The 18,853-nt window shown below is 39.4% G+C and overlaps 1 protein-coding gene across 1 annotated transcript in view; it reads left to right on the forward strand.

Moving 5' to 3' along the window:
- Window positions 1-18,853, forward strand: part of INPP4B (inositol polyphosphate-4-phosphatase type II B) — a 381,542-nt gene that overhangs the window by 105,131 nt on the left and 257,558 nt on the right. The window contains exon 5 of the mRNA XM_075035790.1: window positions 14,731-14,815. Coding sequence (XP_074891891.1) covers window positions 14,731-14,815 — 85 coding nt within the window. The remainder of the gene's footprint in view (window positions 1-14,730; window positions 14,816-18,853) is intronic.

Consider the following 18,853-nt stretch of genomic DNA (forward strand, 5'->3'; position numbering starts at 1 on the left):
TACTCATCATTATTTAAAAAAGAATTTCTGGTGAATAGGTTAGAAACCCCAGTGCTACTCTTTGATAGGTATCTTTGAGAACTTTATTTGCACTGTACATCAAGTCACTAAATTTAGTTTGAATTTAAACGTGCTATGTTGTGGCTGCTCAAAAACGCAGGTACCCTTCTTGCTCACACATACGTACCTATTGATCTTTTTTTCCTGTTAAAAATACCTTTCCTAAAATTTCTTTCTGTGGGCTCATTACTCCCATTTTCTTTTTGTGCATATTACTCTGAACAGTGTTAGTGGTGGCATACCTGTGATGATGTGAGAACATAATCAAGATCAGTAGTTAGAGGCTATGGAGTTTATTAGACCAAGTGACACAGCTGAGAAGCGACAAGCTCTTGATCACAAATGCCTTTGTTAAGGTCTGAAATCAAAACATCACTATTCAGAGCTAAATAGAAGGTGAAGGCCGTTGCTCAGAGTTCAATTAAATATGGATCAATTTTACCATCTTGGAAGGGAAAGGTAGCTCCTAGGAAGGGAGGCGAGAGAAAAGTAGACGCGGTGCTCTTGGTGGAGGGAAGAGAAGAGAAAGCAGTTGCCTCCTAAGGGGAAGAGACAGGCAGTTTATCGCTGGTGGAATGTGAGGAGTTGGCTGTGGAGGGAGAGATCATACTGAGCCCATAATTTTTATTTTATGGCTCATTGTGGATGTATTTGGTATCTAGCAGAGTTATGAATTTTAGCTGTTATGTCAGTTTAGTTGCCTGTAAAACTGCATCTTCCATTCCAAAGCTCATATTTGAGAAGTGGCGTGTAGGTTTCCCTTGAGGATGGCCTGAGAGATTAGAGATGAAGCAACTGTTTCATAAGAAGTGTCCTTCTGCTGGTATCTGTCTGTCTTTGTCCTGAATCAATTGTCTGCATGAATGTACTTTTTAAAAAATATTTGTTTATGCTTAGTTACTGTTCTTAAAAATATCCTAAACCGGGAATACGTGATGTTCTACTAAAGCAAGAAAAATTTTTTTGAGCTGAGGTATTTGTTTTTTCAAAATCTCTATACAAAACTTGCTTAGTAAGAATAAAGTGGGGATGGGCTTAATATTTGTGAGATGCCACCAGTTCCTTTGGTATTTAACTGGCTAAAAATTATTCTTGCTGCTTACAAAGTTTGTCTTCTAATTTCCAAGCATGTAACTTCTACAATTTGTCACCTGAATACTTTACTAAGTCCTGTTCAGTGAGAGAGTTCCTCAGGTGTAATACTGAAGATCAGAAAGTCAGTACCATGTCTGAAATAAAATAATGTTGTAAATCAGAGGGAAGGGAGGTGTTTTTTAAACTAAAATTGATGAGGTTTAGTAAGTCTCTCTCATTTCACAGAGTATGATGTAAGCTTTCTAAATCGAAAGCTTATAACCTAGATGGTTTTTCTCTGGGTACCCACACATGAATTGCTCACTCTGCCTTTTATGTCCAGTGACTTATTGATTGTAAGGAAATATGAGAAGAAAAGTTTCCCTGGGAGAAAAAAAATCTCCTCATCTTTCTTTCCGTGGCTGTAACAAGTTTGGTTTTCTATGTGGTCTGGGTTTTTTTTTGTCTTGTTTTGGTTTTCCTTAAACATAAAATATAGCAGATATGCATGTAGAATATCAAGGGTCTAATTTTGCTGCTCTTAAAAAGAACACAGACGTGCCTGGTCCTGGCATGTATGCTCGGGCAGGTTAAAGGCAGAGCTGTACTCTGGCATACCTTGTTACGCCCCTTGGAGCTTGGGAGTGATTTGGAGGGTTGCCATTCCTTTAGCTGCAAAAAGGAGAGGAGAGCACAAACAAATGCTGGAGGAGGAGTGAGGAAGTTAAAATGAAGAAGCTAAAAAAAGAATTAAAAGGCTTTTCTTATTTAGTTCTCTGTTTAGAAGTTGGAATTTATTGACATTGGGCAAGGGCTACCTGGAGACAATTTACAGGTCTGCTAGGAATTCTTTTGATCCTCTTAGGAACTACAGCTAATCACACAACATCCATCTCTTAGCACACTGAGTCTCGAGCATCTTGAAAAATATTCTGTTTGCTTCTTTCAAAAGCACTGTCCAGAAGATTGAAGCTTGGGGAGGAAAGATCATAGCTTGCTTTCAAATAAAAGTGAACATCACTATGGGCAGTCCAAGGAATCAGAAGAGCAGGAGTTATCTTTACAATACATACACTGAATATATTAGTGCTTACAGTTTATAATTAAAAACATTCAAACCACTTAATTTTTGTGATGTTTTTATTCCTTTTTTTTATTCTTTTATTTTAAGGTTGTGGGAAAAGTTGATAGCGTATAGTGAATTCTGGATTGATTTTTCACTTTGGGAAAACCTTTGGGGAAAACATAAGACTTGCATTGAAAAGAAAGGTACTATGAAGAAAGGTGTTTTGTTATGAAGGGTTGGAAGTCCTTCCTGAGGCTGTCTCTTTGGAGTTCTGTGGATCATGAAACTAAGTCTTGAATAAAGCATGTTTCTCTGCAACAGTGATTTGCACAACATATTACTTGTTGGAGGCCAGTGGAATGCCATTTGGTCTTGTTTTTCTCTGCGCTTGAAATATTTTTGAAATACCATGTTTTTGCTGCAGTTTGTGTTGTCATTTATGATGATCATATTTTAAATAGAGTCATAGAATGGTTTGGGTTGGAAGGGATCTTTAAAGACCATCTAGTTCCAACCCCCCTGCCATGGGCAGGGACACCTTCCACTGGACCAGGTTGCTTAAAGCCCCGTCCAGGCTGGCCTTGAACACTTCCAGGGATGGGGCATCCATGACCTCTCTGGGCAACCTGTTCGAGTGCCTCACCACTCTCACAGTGAAGAAATGTATTTGAATAACTGCACACGCCGTTTGTGCATCATTTAAATCAATGAATGATCTGTATGATCCCTGGAACCATCTTTCACTTCCAAGAGGGCATGCAAAATGATTATATAAGCAACTATATTTGTTTACTTTGTATACACTTACATCCTTCATTTGCCCCTCAATGAAGTTTTTTTCACCTTCTGATACAAATAATGCTGATTGCTACATTGTAATAGGAGAGGGCAAGTCTAGCATGGATAACTAGTTGAAAAAAATATAAGGTCTAGGAACTACAACTACTTGGCCAGTTCTTACAGCGGAGTGCATCAGCGCAGATATGTGTTGAGGCTGGTACTGTCACATGTGCATAAATGGCAAGAAGAAGGTAAGCAATGAGGCAAGGAAGGATGATGATACTAACCTACTGAATAGTTAAGATGGGGGGGTCAAGTATGAGTAATTGCAGAATGACTGTAGAAGTCTAAATCATTAGACGATAAAGTAGCAGATAAAATTCAACATGGATAAATGTGAAGTTACACATGTGAAGAAAAATAATAAAATTTCCCATTGAAACAATGGGCTTTCTGCTAATTTCCTGCCCCTGCCCTGTGAGTGAGATCTGTAGAGAGTTACAGTTGCATGAAAAGATCAGATGGATGATCAGTTGTGGTCAAAAAGTAAATTGAATGTTAGGAGTTGTTGGGAAAGGAGAGAACAAAGCAGAGAACTCTGTCTGTAAAGATCCACCGTGCAGTTCAGTTCCCGTCATTTTACAGGATATAGAGGAGCTCGGAAGGTTTTGGAGAAAGGGCTGTTAGAGTCATCAGGACAAGGAATGGAGAAGATAAAACTTTTCAGCCTGGAAAAGAGATAATGACTGAGGTGGTCTCTGACGGCAATCTGCAAAATCATGATTGGCTTGAAGAAGGAGATGGGGATTTAACGGTTCATTGTCTCTTCCAGTGCAAGAGCTCAGGGTGTAAAATGAAGCCAGTAGGAAGCGGATTACAAATAAACAAAAGAAGGTGGTTTTTCATGGAACAAGTAGTGGAAATACTGGAGTTGCTTGCCATAAGGTGCTGTAGATCCTAAAAGTAGACATGTATTTGAAAAAATACTAGGTGCTCTCAAAGATGAGCATCATTGAGAGTTAGTGAATGGAACGGTCATCTGAGGAAAAACCCTGATGTGAAAACAGCTGGGGGCTGAGAGTGTACTGCATGTGGTTGCCCTGTTTTTATTCTCCTTGGACACTGATTTATGACACTAGTAGGCAGAAGTCTTTGGTCTGATGCAGCTGTTCGTCTTGGAGATATTGCATGTCGGTTTTATGTCAAGTATGCATAGGCTCAGACATACCAGGATTCACAGGATTACTGTGATCTGTCTGGGGGCAAATCTGTGGTCAGGGCATCTTGACATGGAAATCTAGAGGAGATGGGTTTTTGAGGGGTCTCTTCATAGCTAGTAGTTGTATTATATAGTCAACATAAGGGTAGAGAGGTTGTTTAACTCACAGTACTGATTTAGCTGTTAAATGGTGATATGATACTGTGCTGGTTAAAATACGTTTTTACTGCAATTCCAGTTTATTTTGTTCTGAAACATAAGTGATCTATCTTTAAAAAAAAAAAAAAAAAGAGAGAAACTGTGCAGCACTGCTGACAGTTCAATCATTTGCCATACTAAAAGCTACTACATAAAGTACACTAAAATCATAGTAGTCAGTAAGTCATGAAATCATTTAAACTATGAAATTGTTACAGTATAAGAAATGTCCAGTTCTGGGCTTGATGCACACTTCTGGCCTTCTCAGTACAAGAGACATGGACATACCGGAGAGAGTACAGCAAAGGGCCACAAAGATTAAGGGGCTAGAGCATCTCGCATATGAGGAAGGGCTGAAAGAGCTGGGACTGTTCAGCCTGGAGAAGAGAAGGCTCAGGAAGGATCTTAACAATGTGTGTAAATACCTGAAGGGAGGCTGCAAAGAAAACTGAGCCAGGCTTTTTTCAGTGGTGCCCCATGACAGGACCAGGGGCAGTGGGCACACACTGAAACATGGGAGGTTCCCGCTGAATATCAGGAAACACTTTTTCACTGTGCGGGTGACTGAGCCCTAGAACAGGTTGCTCAGAGAAGCCATGGAGTCTCCATCTGTGGAGATACTCAAAACCTGTCTGGATGTGGTCCTGGGCAACTGGCTGTAGGTGTCCCTGCTTGAGCAGGGCAGTTGGACCAGATGCACTCCAGAGGTCCCTTCCAGCCTCAGCTGTTCTGTGATTCTGTGACAAACTTCAGCCAAACATGGAGAAAACTGCTTATAAGTAAAAGTATTAGACTACATCCAATTGTTTTGATTGTTTGCGAGTTGGTTTTCTGATGGGGAGAGTCACTGTAAAAGAAAATTATTGTCTTTTATTTATCTTCAATAATAAAGATAAAAAGCTGTGACTGATGGCTCTATTCAACACTGTGTTTATGTGCATTGGTAACACATTATCTAAAAGTACAGAGCCTTCATCAGAGCTGCTGGTAGCTTGAGCCACTTGTAATGTTATGTCTTCATAAAGTTCTAGATGGCCTGTTTTTTCAAGTTGATATATTTTGACCATCAGTCAGAGACTGGCAGAAGAAACAGTGTTGGTCTATATCTTGAAATGTGAATTATGGCGAAGTATTCTTATTTAAGGCTCATGTTTCACAAGAGCAGTCAAGTTATACAGTGGTAAGTAAGTTTGGATGGAATTCATTGCATGCCTGCCACTCATGTGACCCAAATTCAGAATAGAGAGTAGGTAATAACGCCACAAGAAACTGCTTTTTTGAATTAATTAGGGAAATTAATAACTTACTTAAATTATGGTAATTGAAAGATGATTGCTTTATAACAGGGGGTGTAAGTTACCAGATAAAAGTATATATTTCTCCTTCTCCATTTCCTTTTTCTTCATTTTGTCTATCAGTTTGGATAATGTCTTGTTTAAACACTTTCTGACAAATAGGTAACCTGTTTTGGAATTAAATCAGAATTAAACATCTGAACTGCAAAAAGATTTCAAATCCGTGAGGAAAACAAACTAGCATGGGTAAAGGCAGTGCCCCACAATTTCTGAATTTCTTCATGTTGGGGTGCATTGGTCAGGCACATGGTGTAACTCTCCCCTCCCTGATACAGTTTAGTGGCCAGCATCCTCTAGCTTTTCAGTAAGTGGCTTCAGAAACATGAAGACCTTATGTTATCCTAATTTAGCTGGAACTGCTAGGGGAGTCAAGGAAATTGTTATGACTGTGGGCTAAAAGTATTATACCCAGCATGTACTCCTTTCCCTCTTTTCCTTACTCATGAACTCTCTGTATCACTCTTCCATGCCTGTCATATTTTGTGGATTGCCAACACCAACCATTGCAGCTTGCTAGGAGTCATTTTTAGACAGTCTTGTAGCTAAATTAATTTCAGCATGGGTTTAATAGTGTGGGACTCAGTGCAACCCAGAAAACGTGTTTGTTTCTCACCTTCTTTATTGCCAGGGCTGTACAGCCCACATTCAGACCCTGTGTCAGGGAACCATTGTTCCCAGTTGTCTACCCAGCCAGCTCCTGGGGTTTTGTCCACTTCCTTCTTGCTTGCATACTGAAATATACTTATATTCATGACAGTGGTCTTCCCCACCCTGCTCCCCACTGTCGTAAGCAGGACTTTGTATTGCCTATTGGTCCAATTCCAATGGTTCCCTGGTGCCCTCATTCTAGGAGTCCTCTGTCACGTTTGTTCTTTTCAATACTGAGGGGAATATCATAGCTATGGAGTGCAATGGTTGTCATCATACCCTGGTTCTTCAATCCTTTGCCAATCGGAGCTGGTACGATCTTGCTCAGCAGAGTTTGCCAGAGGAATAACAGATCTCTATGTGCGTCCCCTTTCCACTGAGATCAATTTGGGCCTGGCTATTGATGCTTGAAATGCTTCTATTTTTGCACTTTCTCGCATGTTAAAGACAAATAGCCAGAACTGTCCTAGCGCTAAATATGATGTTCCTTTTAACTGGGTCTCACCAGCACAATATTGTTTGGGCTGAAATTGGTACCGAATAGAAATGACCAAAACCCACTTGTTAACAGTTCAGGTAGGACTTCTGTTCTCATGTAGGGAGTGCAATGAGTACATCCATTTATTTATTCTTTTAATGGTGTACTCACAACTGGAAATTGTTACTTAAAAGGAAATCATAATATGGTGGCTACCAATAAACTTATTTTATGCATCTGAAGTACCAAGAGAAACTCATCGTTTGTTGTTGGTCAACTGTACCAAAACCAGTAAAATGTTTTCTTGAACTCATCAGTGAAATCTCTTTGTCTTCCTCTAGCAGAAAATAAAATCGCATTCTTCTGACTCTTTCTGCAAGCTAGATTCTACCCTGCAGAGGTATGTATACCTCCCTGCATCAGTGAGACATAATGAACTTGGCAGAGAATTTGTCCCCAAGGAGAGGCTGGTGGTCTTCCCATCGTTCTCACTCCTTGGGCTTCCTGAAGGAAGGGGATAATTTTATATAGTTGTTTCATCTGAACCTTTGTTTTTTTTAATGGGAGAGATGTAAGCTCTTGTGACAAATTAACTTCAGCAAGGAAATTTTGATTGTATCTCTTTCACAAGGGTGGTATTGCTACCTCAAGATTTAAGAAGTTATGACACTGAAAAGTTAGGAGTTTGGCTTAAAAATCATGCACATCTTTTAAAAAGCAACAAAAAGATCTTTGGAAAGCTTGTGGTATTGTGGTTCCAGGAACTGAGAGTTACTGAAAGTTATGCCAGATGTTGTGGGACTTGCAATAAAATGGTAAAAATTGGCAGAATTCTTACCAGTCGTAGGAAACATCCTTCATTGTCCACCTTTAAATATCCAAAGATAATGCATTTTACAAACACGTAATACTTGTAGCAATAATGTTTTTGTATTCTGCCTTCCTTACTTCCCTGGTACTGCTGAAACTGGTAAAAGCTGTAATTAAACTGTCGTACCTAATTTTAAAATACAGTTAACATTTAATTCTTATTTTAAGCTAGTTTTGAAGTAAAAAGGCAATATATTGGGAACTGAGCCAGAGCTTAAGAACACATTTTTTTAAATGACATCCAAAAAATGTATTACAAAGTGGGAGAATTTTTTTTTAAAGTGTATTATCTGAGGTATGTGTTGTGATACAGCACTGGAGTCTTGCACCAAAATATAACTTTGAAAAACGTAACTAATTCATATCTGAACTGTATATAATTAACTTTTTAGGTAGGAAGGATAATTTGAGATTGTTTCAAGCTGTGTGTAGAATGTAGAAAGTGTTTAATTTTCTTTTTTAATTATACTCGCACATAATAAACTGAGTGAATGTGGGGTGTGAATTAAGAGAATGTGTATTTGTACATTATTATTATTACTACTAATGTTTTTTGAAACTGAAAAGAAAATTACTATTGGTTAGGTATTCACATTTATTAAGGGTAATAGTCTATTAAAAGTACTCGTCTGTTCTGCAGGACTTGTTCAGTGACGTAAGTCAACATTTTCCAGAGTAAATGCAGATTAGCAGTATTATATTGTCAGCTTGAAGTTGGTATCTGGTAGCGTTGCATGATGGATTAATCGCAGTGGGTAAGGCATTTTTTGAAAAAGATGATTTGAGTATACTTCAGTGAGCTGACAGTTTGTAAAGGTGGTTGCGATGAACTACCAGGTTACAGCCTGTCTGGAATAATTGAAGCACCTCATCAGAGGCCCAGGAAGCATATTTTTCTTTATCACACAGCTTTGGTCACAGGCTTTGCATTACTTAATAGACACAGAGTGGGAATATTAATATGGCAGAAGAATATATAATATTAAAGGAGATTTCAGATAGGTGAATACTGCTTGCCAACATGTAAAGGGGCGTTTTTAATTCTGCAAATTATACGCTTGCGTATGTCATGCAGTCACTTGTTAATACCTCAAAATTAGAACAGTGTATTTTGCTCTATTTAGTAATGGACATATTGCTGTAGAAATACCTTGAAATAAATTTAAGACTACTAGCTTTTCTATTTGTGAATGAAATTACCCTGACAAATGGTGCTGCTTTTTTCTTGTGCATATATATAAAAAAGCTGTGCTTTAACTGCAGAGTGATGAACCTTATCTGTGCTAACACTGAAATAGCAAACGTAGGTGGTAATGTTTATAGCATAGTCAAAAGCACGACCTGAGCACATGCATACATTTTTGAGCTAGTATCAATCTGACTAGCTCATTTGCCAGTACCGGTGAAGTTGTAAAAAATCAGGATCATGGGTGAGTTGTACAGCTTGTGCCAATTTTGATGCCATTAGAACTTTGTTGCTATTGGTGTCAGAGCAAGTTAGGTTAACGCTAGGCTATCGTTAATACGATTATATGTTGCGTATGTGTTGCACACCTTTGGTCACGCTGTAGGCATGCCAAGAGATAGTGGCCATATCATCACACCTATTCACTGTCTTCTAGCTCTCCTCCTGGAAAGCCACCCTCCGGGAGGAGAATGAGGACACCCAGATTTTCTGAGCCAGGTTTACGCAGTCAGGATGTAGCTACATGGTGGAACTAGGGAAGAGTCCCTAATGAGGAGTAGGTGCTTTGCTTTGTTTTTCATTCTTGTAAGTTAGGTACTTAGCCCATGCCTGGAGGTATTAAAAAAGAGCGTAGACAAGGCACTTCAGGACATGGTTTAGTGTGGACATGGTTGATGGTTGGACTCGATGATCTTAAAGGTCTTTTCCAAGCTGAACAATTCTATGATTCTATATTACTGAAAGCAGCCTTGTATGTGCCCAAATACCTGGTCTTTCAGGTTTCCTCAGTCACCAGCTTTTCTTCTAAGGCTTCCAGTGAAGGCACTAGGTACGTCTTCCGGTAAGTGATGGACAGTGATGACTTTGCAGTTTGGGGGAGAGAAGATATGAGTTCAAAATAATTTGATAAACTTCGCCTGCTTTTACCAGTCCCATCAGGCAAACTCCTCTATTGCAAGTATTTTCTTTAATAGCAAGCAAGAACTGAAACCAACTCTCATCATTTGCATTTTAAAGGTACTTTCATTTTTTTGTTCCCTAGCATAGTCTTTTGTATTACTTCTGTGTGACTATAATTTTCTCCATTTTAGTTATGTTTTGTTACTTTTCTGTAAAATTTCTGTCTTTAACTTGTTTTTATCATAGGATTACTTATAAATGCAGGCAGAAAATAACTGATTTGAAAAGCATGACAAGTAGATTGGTGTATATATCATTCCTACTCTATAAGGCTTTTGGTTTAATTATTTCAAGTTTGCAAAAATAAGCTTTTAAAAAAATAAACTGTGAAATACATAGTTGGCTGTGGAGGCTTTTTATAATGTCTTATTAGAAGAAGTTTTACTTTCTGTAGTGTTTGCTTTTTCTAAAATACTATAGCTTTACTTTTATACTTACTGTTTTAACACAGAGGAATTGCTTGGAATGTCACTTCTAATTTTAACTGCCAGTTTGGTTCTTGACTTGATAAAGCTAACAGTAGATTTATCCCCCCCTGCCCCCCCCCCCCCCCCCCCCCCCCGCCTACAGCAACAAATCTCCTATTGTAAAACCCTTTCATAATGACACATTTCCTCCTCCCTACAATGGTACATCAAGTCAGATCTACAGGAATGCAAAAATAGCTCAAACATGCCACTCTGTCTGACAGTTTTAAAAGTTTCTCAGTGCTTCCATTTTTTGAAACCTACCCCCCCCCCCCAGTCCGAAGAAAAACAGCAGGCTGGAGTCTGGAATAACGTAGTTACAAATTCCAGTTACAATGCAAGTTACAAATTCACTGCAGATAGATAGAACAACTGAAAAAACGTACCAATTTAATTTCAAATACTGTGTGCTTCCCTCACTGCTGTAGCATGTGTTTTCAGTCTTTATGCTTTCTAACTGCAAAAATGTTATATTTTACTCTATCAGAGAACTTCTCTATGCAATGTATACTTCAGATTGCTCGTGAATCTGGAGCTAGGTACTTGAGCGACAGTTGCTGGTTTAATATCATTAAGCTTCCTTTACGTTTAAAGGAGCTGTGTACAGTTACGTAGGTATGAATACGCAGTTCGCAGACACCTGCTCATGTGTTTTGGTATGACTACCGCTTATTTCAGTTTTAGGCGTGGACTCCACAGGAACAGGGATGTTGTCACTACTCTGAGTTGAAACTCATGACAGTTACAATGGACAGTAGTGGATTTAGTAGTACAGTAGTACTTTGGATTTATAACAGCATGCTGATAGCAAAGCTTGGCCAATCATTTGGCAAAGTTAATTGAAAGGGTTTCTGCTAATTCTAGGTCTTGGTCACTCTTCTATGTTAGCAGTTTTACTAGTATATTTAAGTTACATTTATGAATTATTTAATTTCCTCCTCAAATCAGTGTTTTGAAACAATTTCCTGATCTGGGAGGTGATGGGGTGCTTGTAGACTTCATCAATATTTTAAGATGTAATAGCTCAAGGCCTAGTTGCTGTTTGCCATTTGGATTGATCCAGTAAGGTTTTTTATAACAATTATCCAAAGTAACCAATGGTAGGAAGAAAAAAACCAATAGGTTGGATTGTAACACATTACTACAGATCTGATTTTGATCCTATTTGCCATGAATGAAGACCAAATCATTAGAAGTTACCCTTTTATTAAAATCAAACCCAGAAAAGGAAAATAAAAGCTAGTCAAAATAAGCTCATATTATGCCCTTAAAGTAAGAGAGAAATTTTGGATCTCTTCAGATACTGAAAACCAAAGCTGATCTCTATCAGATACGCATAATGGTTCCCTTGATTACAATTTTGTCATTTCATTTATAAATAAATTTCTTGTTAGCTTTTTGTGTGACAGACAGAGCATAGCTCATCTAAATGATGAAAAGTCTGCAATAATAATAATACTTCTGAAGGTCTTTGGTTTTGTATAAGGATGTGGGAGATTTTTTGCAGCAACATGTATTTTCTTTTCTGGCAGCCTTGTGCTCTTTCATCTTTTTTTCTTGTTTGTCTTCTTGTTCCCTCTCGCATACAGAAAAAGTAAATGCGTATCCTCTGATCACTGTACTTGATTGTATATCTTGGAAAAGCATTCAGATTCATCTGAGGTTGCAGCATTGTTTTATTCCAGCTTCCACTGGTGTAGGGAGTGGAGTAACATGTCTCTAAAGAGGCTCTTGTGCTGCAGCATCTGCTGTTTTAAAATGCAGAAAACTTGAAATACTCTGAACCATCCTCTCTTGTGTTTGTAGTTATGTTGTATGTCAACTGCATTGTGTGACAAACCTTACCAATACAAATTCTTGTTAATGATTTGATAGGGTTTTTTGCTAACCACTTGCCAATTTGTTTGTATTATACAGATGCCTTTCATATACAAATCCAAATGTCAAGCCTTTAAGTCTTGGCAACTATAGCAAAGTACATGGAAGCTGTGATTCTTCACTCCTGGTCTTTCTGAATACCTGACTTGTCTGAAAGCCATGCAACAGGGTGTTGCTTCTCTTTATATACTGACAGGCTTCCCCTTACTGCAGATGTATGTTTTGGAGGAAATCTTAAATCTAGGGAGTTGTCACATTTGCATGTTTCATCTGTGGGGCATGAATATCAGCAGAGGAACTGTTTTCTGTAGGGATGAAAAGAGGAAAAGTTGTTGGAATTGACTATTTTTTGGACAGAGGCTGGGTGGGAGTCTTTCATGTACTCAGAGCTGAGTGTTAAATTGTCTCAGACCTTTGTTAACTTCTGAAATAAACCCCTTCATTTGATCATATCTTTTCTGAAAGATTGCCAGCTCTTGAAGGAATCGGGTTGCACTTGTTCACTTTTCAAGTGAGGGTTATCTGGGAGACTATATTGGTGTTGATATCTTACTTCAAAATCTAAAGAATCAAAATAGTTATCAGCATCATTGCAGTGGAGAACTCTTCCTAATTAGTCTGCTGTTTGTTTTTTGAACTATTATTGCCTATGTTCCCAAGCTGATTTTAGCTGATGCTTATATAAACTTCTATTTTACTTTACCTGATAGAACCTCAAAGAGACCCTCACTCGATAGCACCTGAGAATCGCCTCTGGCTTACCATGTATGCTCAACTTGCTGGATTCTATAAAAAAAAAGCTCCCAATGTAGCACTTGTATATCTCCCAAAACTCACTGTGCTTTTTCACTACTTTCCCTTTTTTTAAACCATCAATTAGCTGCTTTTCAGTCTACAGGACAATATGTCCCTTTCAGACCAGCCCAGACTGAATAATATTTCAAAGAGGTCAATGTACAAGTGGTTTCTAGAGAAGTCTGGTTGCTTTTTCTTAGTCTATTAAACCTTCTCTCTTGACTTCAGGCATATTTCAGTATAACATCATGTGCTTTTTCCCTGCTCCTCTGTTTTATTTTAACCTTCTGTCACCTTTGGATTTTGGTTTGTGCTTTGATAACTGTGTTTGGAGTATTCATTTGATAAATTGTAAAAGGTGGGAAGGAGGGACTAAATATAGACTTTCTCAAGGAAATCCTTGTTAGACTTTCTGAAACGTTACCTGTTTGTTACTCTTCAGTCTTACTGTAGTCTTACAGTCTTACTGTATTAAATTTTCACTTTTGTGCTCATGAAAGACAATGGTATTACCAGGTAAGTAAAGGGTCTTTTTGTGAGAAAATGCAGGATCAAGCCATCCATTTAAAAGTGAACATGAAAGTCTTGGCAAAAAGTTTTGAGTCTGATTCTGGCAGACTAAATAACATGGTATAAATGCAGAGAAAGAGATAGACAAGAAAACTTGTGTATATTAAGCAGGTGTTATAAATATGAACATTTTAATGAAGTTATTCATTAAGTGTCAAATATGTGGAACTAAAGTTCAGGCTTTTGATAAAACTGGTTTACAATATGAAGAAGTTTTCAACTTTAGGATCTCTTGGAATAAAGAAGTACTGGAGGAAGGAATGTTGAAATAAGAATTTACATTAATCCGTGCAGAATCTCACTGAAGTAGAGAATGAGCTCTGCAACATTCATGTTGGGAACCTGCAATGAGGAAGTGTATGGGTACATGTTCTAAGGGTTATTTGTTACCAGATAGATGTTAAGGATAAAAAATGGATAATAGAAGTTTTAAGGGAAAAAAGATTAATTCTGAGGGAGTGATTGATAGCTTCACTCTTCTGAAAAATGAGTCACACTTACTAAACTAGAAGAAGAGTCTGCATCTTCTCTGCAGAGCGCTCACAAAAAATGATAGTGGTAATTTGTATCATATTGCACTCTGCAATATGTCCATATCACTTAATGTCATTTGAATTGCATGGCCAGAGACAACGTTCAAAGTTTCAAGTGATGATAAAGAAAACCCTTTTAAATAAAAATTGAAGAGAAATGCCTCCTGTAAGATTGCATGTTATTTTGTTCGCTTGAAAGTATCCTACTCTTGAATAGAATCTGACATTTGATTCAGCCTTATTAGTAAATATGGAAGGTGTAATGAGCTGGGCTGGCCTGGTTTGCTTAAGAATGAGGTGGCACCTAAACTTTTGAATACCTGCAATATGAAAAAGCCCTAACTACTGAGTTCCTTTTTTTTTCTTAGTTTCCTGCGTGGTCTTTTCTAACAGTTTATTCCCATTACAGCTCATTGAGCTGAAGTAGGATGACACAGATCTGTAATTAAAGAATGTCTGTATCCATCTGCCTAGTGACTATTATGCTTTGTTGTCTCTATATCTACATGTTGCGTTGGCTGTGAACAGCCAAACAGAAGGACTTCCCAGTCAGGTTCCAGATCCTCATGTTTTGTCATCTTTATGTCTCACAGAGTTCTGAAGCCTCGGAAGTGGTAATCCTGGAGCGCTGCTGGATTGTGGAGTTCAGGAGTAAAACAGATGTTTCAATAGTTCTCAGTAAGTAAGACATAGCTCAGTGTGTTCAGTGTGAATTTTTTATTTCTGTCAACAAAAACGACAACAAAAAACCCCAACCACCCAGGCATTGAAACTTTGCTAAAAACTTAGCTAAAAATACATCCTGTTGTCTGTTACATGCATACATCTAAATATTGCTTGTCTCTGAATTCATGCCTAAAAAGAAAATCCTAAAAGCTGTTTTACTTATTCTAAAATCAAGTGAAAGTCATATGTCATCTTCTTCCTCTGACAATAAATAGAAGTTTGAGGTTCTGTTTTGTTAGGTATTATGTACAACATGGGTTTTGTGTTGTTGCATAGCCAATTCATCTTATTCTTGAATGATTAATCATTGCCAACCTCCCTATTAAATGAGGGGTTTCCTGTCTTAGTCACCTCCTATCTATTCTTCATTTATAAAATTGCTAAAACCAGTAGAAAAAAATCAGTTATTTCATAGAAATCAGAGTCATTATTTTAGTGGAAAGATGTTATTTGGAGAAAATGCTGACATAGAGTTTCCTCTGTAGGAACAGCTCAAATAGCCATTGTGTTAGAAATTTTTTGTGATGTGGATTCTTTCTGATACCACTGCAGATTTTTGAAGTCCTTAGATCAATTTGCCATTTTCTGTTAGCTGTAATGGTCTAACAGCAGTTTTGGTAGGCTACTAAAACTAGCTACAGGGGAAAAAAGGTTATGCTGTATTTGTGGGCTTGATGGTCAGCTTTACGTCTAGTAGAAGATCCTACCTTCGTTTTTCTATACTCACCAAAATCTCCATTCCACTTCAATGGAAATGTTGTATTAATTATACTAACTTCTGTCCTCAGCCGCTGAAATGATTGTTAGTGGTTGTTCACATTTGAGAAGGTAGTGACTTAAAATGTATTCATTGTGGGGTTTATCCTTTTCTGGGTGGTATTCTGGGGAATAGCTCAAATCCTGCATCTTTAATAGTGGAATTAAATTTTATGTCTTGTGCCTGATGTTGAGGCACTGCATCAAAAAGGACTTATTTCTGGATTTGGAAGCATTGCTTTTCCTAACTATAACAGCTGAATGATTACCGTTGACTCTCACATTGAGACTTTTCTAATTATGTTCTTATTGAGTCTAATTCATTGATTGGAATCATCAGCTTTATGAGGTGGTGATGTTACAGTTTGAGTATGCAGTCCTCTCAGTTCCCTTCTGGCACTTCTTTTACAATGCTTGGACATAATGCAACTGAACTGAACCAAGAATACAATTGTAATCGCTGAGAGGACTCTTTCAATTAGCTTTGAAGACTGCAAGCAGGACAGTTTCTGTGACAGTGAGACTGGCAGGTTTTAAGTCCAAAAGCTGGGGAAGTAGACAACAATGAATACTGAGTAAGCACTTCAGGCTGCCTGTGGAGAGAAAGAGGCTGTTAACATGTGTGGAGAAAGAAATACGCTTGCATAGTTAGGAACAGAAATTGCTAGCTGAGAGATAGACTTTTCAAAACAAAGTTTTTTGAGGGTCAGTAGTGTGGTTAGAGGTAAGGGTGGCATTCTGACCAGCCTCTAAAAATATATTAAAGGAGAAAAGATGAAACAGTACAGAAGACTCTAGGTATGCAGAGCCAACAAATGATGATGAGTGCCTGGGGCATGACCAAAGGAATACAACAGAAGATAGAGGAAGAGACAGACAGGTAGAGGAGAAATGGATTTCAAACTTGGCGATTTCCTGTGCCAGAGAACAAGGACAACAGCCCGGCTTTGTCCTGATGATTTGTTGGTGTATTGGGTTTGTGTGGTGGGGTTTTGGTAGAGGGGGAGGGGCCGCAGGGGTGGCTCCTGTGAGAAGCTGCTAGAAGCTTCCCCAGCTCCAAGTCAGAACTGCCTCTGGCCAAGGCTGGCCCAGTCAGCGATGGTGATAGTGCCTCTGGGATAACAGATTTGAGAAGGGAAACCTGCAGCGAAAAAGGGGTGAGTGGAATGTGAGAGAAACCCCTCTGCAGACAGTAAGGTCAGTGAAGGAGGGGGAGGAGGTCCACTGGGGGAGGGGATGCCCCTGCAGCCCGTGGTGAGACGGCAGGCTGTTCCCCCCTCAGCCCATGGAGGGGAGCGGGGGAGCAGATGCCCACCTGCAGCCTGGGGAGGTGCCCACACTGGAGCAGGGGGATGCCCCCCAAGATGGCCGTGACTCCATGGGAAAGCCCGTGCTGGAGCAGTCTGTGCCTGAAGGACTGCAGCCTGTGGAAAGGACCCATGCTGGAAGCAGTTCATGAAGAGCTGCAGCCTGTAGGAGGGACCCCACGCTGGAGCAGGGGAGGAGTGAGGAGTCCTCCCCCTGAGGAGGAAGGAGCGGCAGAGACAACGTGTGAGGAACCGACCCCAACCCCCATTCCCCATCCCCCTGCACCACTTTGGAGGGAAGAGGCAGAGTATACTGGGAGTGGAGTTGAGCCCAGGAAGAAGGGAGGAGTGGAGGAGGAAGGTGTTTAAAGATTTAGTTTTACTTCTCATATCCTGTTTTGATTTGATTTGTAGTAAATTAAATTGTTTTTGTTTTTCCCCAAGTTGAGTCTTTTTTTTTTTTTTTTTTGCCCATGACCATAATTGGCAAGTGATCCCTCCCTGTCCTTGTCTTAAGCCACAAACTTTTCTTTATATTTTCTCCTGCCCATCCCACCAGGGAGGAGGAGTGAGCAAGCGGCCTTGTGGTGCTTTGTTGCCAGCTGGGCTTAAACCATGACAGTTGGATGGGAAAAGAAAAAGAAAGCCAGACTACTATGAGGTATTAGAACAAAGCTGAAAACAAATGAAGATCATACAGCATCTACTGAGTGAGGATAAAATACCAAAATAAGTGACATAATAATCCATGTACTGTAGGGGAGAACAAAATTCAGAAGATAAAACAGGAGAAAAGCAAAACTCAGGAACTAAGAAGAGAGATCTTTGTCAGTGGGGGCTTCAATCATGAAAAACTAGTTGCACTGTCACAAGAATATATCTATTGGCCATTGGGAGCCAAAAAAAAGCTCTAAAATGTTTATCTGGGCCTTTAAAGGATTCAGGTGGAAGCAGGTTGGAAGGACATACCTGCTCACAATGTCAAATTCCTTGTGGAAGAGAGGGAGGAGAGCTGTGCCAGAACACGGCAGAAGCTCCAAGGAAGGAGGCAGAGTTGATCTGTGAGATTTGACTTGTGTTGTGGCTGGGAAGGGACATTTTCGTCATCTTGCAGGCTGCAAGATGAAGAAAATCAGCTAGGGGTTCAACTTGGAACCATGAGGAGGTTTTTGGAGTGAGCTTTTGTCCAGTTGTCTCCATCTTTCTCTGAGTGGTGGGCTGAATCCTAGGAGACGTGAGTAAGAGTGAGAAATGGAGACTAACTGGGATATCTATGAAGAGAAAGTAATAAAGGGCAGTGGAGTAAACATGGAGGGGAAAACCAAGGATGTTTTCATGCAACATCTAGTGATATTGTGGAGCTGATCATTGCCTCAGGGTAGTGTGGGCACTGAAACACGAGGGGAGTACAGAAGAGGTCAGGCAGTTGCAGAAGATAATCCTGTCAGTGCTTCAAGTGCAGTGCTCCCAAAACAGCCTAGCTCAAAAGGTTTCTAAGCAGACCGTGAAAGGCAACAGAAGGAATTGTTAGGTGAACTATCATTCTGTATGTGGCTGCTTGCTTGCATGCCCTCTTAACATGAACTGTTAGCGGAACAGATCAGACACAGGTGTGAGATGGATCAGATTGAATGTGGCAGTTCACACGAGTGTGATTCATTCCTGAAATCCTGAAAGGTGTGATACAGAGAGCATTTTAACCCTTTTGTCCGAAAAGATCTTAAACCTGCAAACAGCTGCTGTGCAGTGAAATGTTTGAGCAATGCAATGTGAACTGCCTTGCCTTGGATTCTCCTCAGGAACAACCACCTTGTTCGCACCATCTAAGCTTGCACCTTGTACAATACAGGCAGGCGTTGTAGCCTCACCAGTCACAGAAATATATAATCGTAGCGATTTAGAGAATAGCCGCATCTCTGCTGGACCT

This window comes from Buteo buteo, chromosome 1, assembly GCF_964188355.1.
Source record: "Buteo buteo chromosome 1, bButBut1.hap1.1, whole genome shotgun sequence".
NCBI lineage: Eukaryota > Metazoa > Chordata > Aves > Accipitriformes > Accipitridae > Buteo > Buteo buteo.